This window comes from Octopus bimaculoides, chromosome 3 (assembly GCF_001194135.2).
Source record: "Octopus bimaculoides isolate UCB-OBI-ISO-001 chromosome 3, ASM119413v2, whole genome shotgun sequence".
Lineage (NCBI taxonomy): Eukaryota > Metazoa > Mollusca > Cephalopoda > Octopoda > Octopodidae > Octopus > Octopus bimaculoides.
This window is the reverse complement of record NC_068983.1, coordinates 48,389,385-48,396,517: the sequence shown is the minus strand read 5'-3', so window position 1 is coordinate 48,396,517 and position 7,133 is coordinate 48,389,385. Positions and strand designations below refer to the sequence as shown.

Sequence of the window (7,133 nt, the reverse complement as noted above, 5' to 3'; positions counted from 1 at the left end):
CATTGTTTGTTTCGTCTGCTTATTGTCGTCTGTTATTCTTTCCGGTGTGCTGTACGATATTGTTCTCTATTTTATTATGTGCGGACTCTAGGGACTGCTTTACTTTGCGGCTATATATTGAATTATAGTTTACATAAGATGGGAGGTTTTCAGTTGTCATCATCTTCGTTGTCATGTAATCTATGTTTCGCTTGATTTTGTTTTTTCTTGTTCGTTTTGGTTTGTTTTTCTCCATTTTGATATGTGGGCATACTCTAGTTTTATATCATTATTTCATTGATATCTAGAATGCATTCTATTAAACCAAACTAGCATACGACACCCAATTGCTATTTTATTTTATCAACAAATGAATAAGCGTAAGGGGAATAGAAATAATGCCTTTGGTGTCTAGCATGCTGCTCCCTACATGATAAAGTAGGCGGATTTACTAGGTCTCACTCCCCTTAAATATGTTGTTTGACTCACACCGCTGTACACGTCAGTTTTGTTTATGTCCCTCGTAACTTAGCAAAGGAGATTAATAGAATAAGTTAGTGTTGATTTCTTCAACTAAACTCTTGTAGATGGTGCCCCAATATGGCCGCAGTCTAATAAATGAAACAAGAAAAAGTTAAAAGAACAGTTCGTTGATTTGCATTTATTATTGTTTACGTATCCAAGTTCTTTCTTTAGCGTATCTGAGCTCTGTTTTCCTCTTAGATCTTCGTTACTTATTATCCAAGTCTCTGTTGTATCTGTTGGATGTAACATGCCTCTGTAGCGTACTTGTAAATTTCCAAGCTATTGTTATTTCCAGTTTCATTCAACATGTTCTTGTTTGCTTATTTGCATGTTTGCTTGTTTGTTTATTTGTTTAATTTTACTTTCGTTTTATCTTCATGGACGTTAGCTTTAGAAGCAAACCTTTTGTTGGGATTAAATGTTTGAAAGGAAATCCTTTCCGCGTTTATGATACATGCATCGTGATCGCATTAAATTCACAATAGGGAGGTTTTCATTATTATTAGAATTATTATTACTGTTTCTCTTTATGTATTTTATTGCAAAAAGACGTGTTGCCAAGTACCTCCAACTTGACTTGTTATTAGATTTATTGTTTTTTATTATATTATTGCGTTGTTATTTTATTGTGATTATATTGAGAAGACGATAGCTGAATTCCTATATATCTTTCCATATATCTTGCCAATTTAAGGGATAAAACTTTTAATTAGAATTTGTTTCTGCTTCAAAGCAAAAATTTACATTAAAAGTGTTATGGCGGTGAAGATGTTAGACGTTTTCAATAATATCGGTACCTCCATTCATCCTTCAGATGTGGGGAAAGAAAATGTGATATATATAAATATAGGGAAGATTTTACTCAAATAACTACAATGATTGCAACGTTAATAGCAACAATAATTCTTTATGAATAATACTAACAATCGTAATAACAAAAATATTATACGAATGTTGATATTAATTGCAACATTAAACTCACAATGAGGCAGCCACTGTATTGTTATTTCACCTGCTAAAATATTACCCAAATTTCCGTTTAATCACACCTTACTACCATAAAAATATAAATCTCGTCAGAAAATATATTGCTCGATAATATTGTCTTAGGTATACTATGCATACGAATTTTATTCGTTTACCATTGTTCACGCAGTTAGTGATGAGTAGTTCACTACAATAAGAAGAACCTTGAAAATATTCTCTGTAATGAAAAACGGGAAAAAAATGTTAGTCCTAAATCCGTATGTGCTTATATATGTTTGAAAGTCGACATATTCAGCAAAAGAGTTGGACGTATGATAGTACAATACATGTCAGTAGGGAGTAAGAAATATTGCTTCCAAAAGAAAGGAGGAAGTGAAATGACAGTAACATTTACATGCATCTCCTACATAAACCAAGATGATTGCTGACAGATCATCGTAATGTGAAATGTTTGTTATGATTGCACCATTTCTGTCTTTTCGAAGTGTCGGAGTGTTTTCCGGTATAAATAGCAGCTGACTTGATCGACTCTGTGGGTATACTCGGATTTAGTAAAGACAGAAAGACCAGAAATAATGTGGAAAATTGCCACAGAGTATCGATTGCATAATTTGCACTTGACGTTTATCAAATCTTAATCTATCCGTCTTCATAATATTTTTCAATTTTGGCAACGTTCATGTCAAAGAAAAAATCTGACCTTTCGCTTCTTTTAAGTCATTTGTTTTCATTCTTCAACTGTGCCGTGTAAATGTATCACTTATTAGGTCTCAGTTGGAGCGGCGTAAATATCAGCACCAAATATCAAATACTTACAGTTTTTGTGTGTTTTTCAATAGCTAATATGCGTCTGCCACTCTTTAATTGCTTGTGTTTAACACACAGACACAGATCAAATCTCTAGCTAGGCAAGTATTTCTCTGACACTTATCTGCTGTTTGCTCACAACCTAAATATATTTCTTCAATAAAGCCAGTTTGTAGTTTGTACATTATTGTTTCATTATATACTTAGGTATGTTTTCTGTTCATTTTTTCTTTATGTCATGTCTCTCTCTAACACTAATCACTTTTTCTTTGGTTATTTCAAATGAGTAATCTCACAGTATTTACATAGTATTAGTCTGTTGTTTATATTTGTTCCGGTCTTTTGTTTTATGTAGGGTAGTTATATTCTGTTTAAACAAAATTCAGCGCTAGTAGCGTCAGGACGCTACTGGTAGTTCCTTGCTTTCTTTCTAACTAAACAGCCCAATATACAATCTTTTCCAATTTATTATTTTAATGCTGTAGTTTATAACTTGAGGGCAGATGTATATTTTCCTATAATCTTATGTCAAGCATTGAGGTTAATTTTATATTATTACTCTTCAATAATAGGCTTTTCTAATTTTCCCTTTCATTTCAGCGTTGTAATTTGTAGCTTTTATGAGCGCGCAATGGCCCAGTGGTTAGAGCAGCGGACTCGCGGTCATAGGATCGCAGTTTCGATCCCCAGACCGGGTTTTGGGAGTGTTTATTGAGCAAACACTCCTAAAATTCCACGAGGCTCCGGCAGGGGCAGGTGGCGAACCCGGCTGAACTCTTTCACCACAACTTTCTCTCACTCTTTCTTCCTGTTTCTGTTGTATCTGTATTTCAAAGGGCCAGTCTTGTCACACTCTATGTCACGCTGAATTTCTCCGAGAACTATGTTAAGGGTACACGTGTCTGTGGTGTGCTCAGCCACTTGCACATTAATTTCACGAGCAGGCTGTTCCGTTGATCGCATCAACTGGAACCCTCGTCGTCGTAACCGACCTATAGCTTTAGTCTACTGGTAAATTGTGTCCTCCGCGCACAGGGTCTGGTAGCATATATTCCAGCTCTTTCTCACTAATATTCCAGCTCTTTCTTACTAATATCCCACGAGGTATAAATAAATGTATAACTGTATAGCAAAAGAGTGAAATTACTTGAAAATGTACTGAAATAGAGAGGGAATTCTAAAATAATGTGCTATGAGTTATACTCGGTTTTTTTTTTTTGGGGGGGGGGGGGTCCTATTTATTTTAATCCTTTCCAACGTTATGTCAATTAGCACAAACGTAAAAGGAGAAATAAGCTGTATTAAATCTCAGAGCGAGATATAAACAGTCGCCATACGGAATCGTAACATATAATTGCCAGCCAAGTGTGGCGTCCTATACGGGACAGTGTTACTGTTGTTTATAGCTCCAGGAAGACATCTCTTCCAGCTGACTAACGACACACATTTTGTGTCCGATTAGTATTTTCGAAGGGAGGTCATCGCTCCCATCCCTAGCCTTACGTGATACACACGGACTCGAGTTTCTTGGTTGATACCCGTCTCAGCCTGCGTTAATCACCAGCTAGTGATGAAAACTCACTCCACTCGCAAAATACTAACCGGACGCAGAATGTTTGTCGTTAGCCAGCTGGAAGAGATGTCTTTCTGGAGTTATAAACGTCAGTAGCACCGTCCCGTATAGGACGCCACACTTGGTTGGCAAAAATACTTTTATCGTTGTGTTCATGATATTTCGTAGCTCTACTCTTCCTCTGCAACTGTTATTTATAGTTTTAGAGATATGAATAAATTTTATAGTAAAAAAAGAAAAAAAAAACGAACAAATTTATCTGACAACGCAATTTACAATCATTAGCAAATATTATTTTCAGTGTTTATCTTTACCATCATATTCATTAAGTCATCGTTGTGACGTTAAATATTTTTACACAATCGAGATATAGATATTTGACGAGTAAAGAATTAAGGCTGGACAATTACTGCTGCTATTTATTTTATTGAAGCATCAGAAGAGTCAACTCTGGAGATTCATAATTTTAGATTCATAATAACTACATCCCCGAAGTTATTAATGGACGAATAATTAAATACAGTTACATTATTACATACTGCTTGGCATAGAAATCATTATGATTTAGAGAAGCCCGCGCGAGGCGTGGCTGTGTGGTAAGTAGCAAGCTTCCTGACCACACGGTTCCGAGTTCAGTCCCAATGTGTGGCACCTAGGGCAATTGTCTTCTACTATAGCAGCAGACCGACCAAAGCCTTGTGGGTGGATTTGGTAGACGGAAACTTGAAGAAGCTCTTCGTATATATATATATATATATATATATATACCTGTGTGTATACGCGCGCGCGCGTGTGTGTACGTCTTTTGTTTGTCCCGCCATCGCTTGAAAATCGATGTTTGTATGTTTATGTCCTGGAGGACGATTTCGTCGACTGACACCCTTTAAAACGGTGCTCCAGCATGGCAGGAATCAAAGAACTGGAACAACTGAAAGAATAAAAGAATAGAAGTAATTAACAACTACAATTTTAACACATCTAATACAGGTATCATAAACAAACAACAAAAATAAGGATATGGAAACTATTAATAGTCAAGTTACTCAATACTATTTTATATATATCAACAACTTTTGATCGACAACTTATTATTGTTGTTATTATTATTATTATTATTATTATTATTCAGTAGTTTTATTTTTATAACGTGCTTTCACTTCACTACCGAGCGCAGCTCTGTGCGCCTTGGGTATGTGCTGTGGTTTGCTGTGGTGCTCTTATGTTTACTGTATTGAAAGTGTTTTGCGTAGAATGTGAGCAGTACCCAGTAGTGCAATTTTCTGTATGTTATATATATTTGTAAGTCCTGGTGTTTTTGTTATGTATTTGTCTGAATATTTTTTTATTATACCTAAGGCACCTACTATGATAGGATTATTATTATTATTATTATTATTATTACCCTGCAACCCATGCATAACATTAGCACAGTGCAAATTATCTTCAGAGCATTGTGCATTTAGCTAAATCGCGTACGATGCATGACAGTTGATTATTTTAACAAAGGCTTGTATGTGGGAAGTCGTGGAAAGGAATTATCTTATATTATATTTGAATACTTTATACAACACAGGAGAATTTCTTTCTGCAAAGTAATCCATTTAGATGTTATATTTTCATTTGATATTTAGAAGCGTTTTCAAAATCAGGGCCGGCGTTTTGTCTATTCGTAGACATACTTAGAAAGATGCTTAATTCAAAGACCAGAATTAAAACTCTGTATATTAGATTCTCCATCATTTATCTTTCAAAAGTTTAGTCAAATAAATCGGTCCTAATTCTTACATCTTATATCACGTGCTTGTTATTTATCCAGTCCGTCTATATAAGCCGAACCTCTAATTTGTGTGGCCAAAAATAAACCAGCATCGGTTGTCAGGTGATGGGGGACAAACCCAAACACACACACACACACACACACACACACACACACACACACATACACACACACATGCACACACGCAAACGACGGGCCTCCACACAATTTCCATTGATCAAGGTCCAAACGTAAAACATACCTGCTCATAGTTTCTCACACATAGTTAACTACACAATCATGCCTGCACCTAGTATGAGATATAGCGTCTGTCTGAATGATACGAATAAGCTTTCGAAAGATCTACGCAACTCTGCTAATAGAATTTACATTACAACTGCCGCAACAGCTTTCACCACGTGTAATTTCACCAAACCAAGTAAGTACTTCAGTTATCTTAAACACAAGTTATACCTGAGAAAGAAAGATTCATTGCCGGAGTTATTAGCTTTGTGGGTGATTAATACTAGCTATTTTAACGTTTCGAGTAGCAGTTCACATTCGAATGTACCAGAATATATTTAGAAAAAATATGCAGGTCACCATTTTGATTCTCGCTATTCAACATACATATGACAATTTATTAATGGTTGGCAATTAGCAGCACTGACCAATAAAGTAGTTTTAAACATGTGCCTCGAACTTTTTTTTAGCTTTCTCAGTCCAGAATGCGTTTAGTTAGCGAGTCACAACGATATCGAAACAACGATTGCCCAGAATCCTTTGCGCTGATGGATCGAATGCGTTACGAACACAGACTCAGCATACAGAAGACGTTGATCTGTGACGAATCACAACAGCAATTAACATATTCAGGCTCGATTCTCTCAGAACGTGTGACATAACGTCATTTAAGATTATCGTTTCAAAATTTTTTACGGCTCCAAATTAAGATATCTTACTGTTGCAGAAAGCATGTTCATCCCTATAGATTAGGGAACACTATCAATTGACTTGGAATTCGCACAGAATGTGCAGCGTTTCAGGGCTTTTTTCGGTGGCATCATACAGCTCAAGAAAGCACATTGATCATTAAAGAGTAAGGAATACTATCAACATGTTAGTGTTAGTGTAGACATTTGGAAGTTTTAAATTTTAAATTTGGATCTGAGGCAATTTACAAATAATTCCCGGAATAAGGATATATGGAGGCTTGTTGGTTTTATTCAAATAATAGAATGGTTATACTAAGAAATTCTTGGAATATCTCATTCTATTCAATTAGACTATGGATATCTAGTTTCAGTGAATAATTTATTACTCGGAAATTGGAATCCAGTCTTAGATTGTGCTCAGTGATAGCTTGCTTTACAGTGTGTGTGTATATATGTGTGTGTGTGTGTGTGTATGTGCGCGCGCATGTTTGGATATGTGTGTGTCTGTGTGTGCGCGGGTATTTGTCTGTATGCCTGTTTCTGTGTGGATATATATATATATATATATATA

General features: G+C 35.7%; 1 protein-coding gene across 1 annotated transcript in view; it reads right to left on the bottom strand.

The window, feature by feature from the left end:
* Positions 1-4,328: 4,328 nt before the first annotated feature.
* Positions 4,329-7,133, bottom strand: part of LOC106869724 (toll-like receptor 13) — a 231,605-nt gene continuing 228,800 nt past the window's right edge. Inside the window, exon 3 of the mRNA XM_052966168.1 lies at positions 4,329-4,799. Within this exon, the coding sequence (XP_052822128.1) occupies positions 4,718-4,799 (82 nt within the window). The 3' untranslated portion in view covers positions 4,329-4,717. The remainder of the gene's footprint in view (positions 4,800-7,133) is intronic.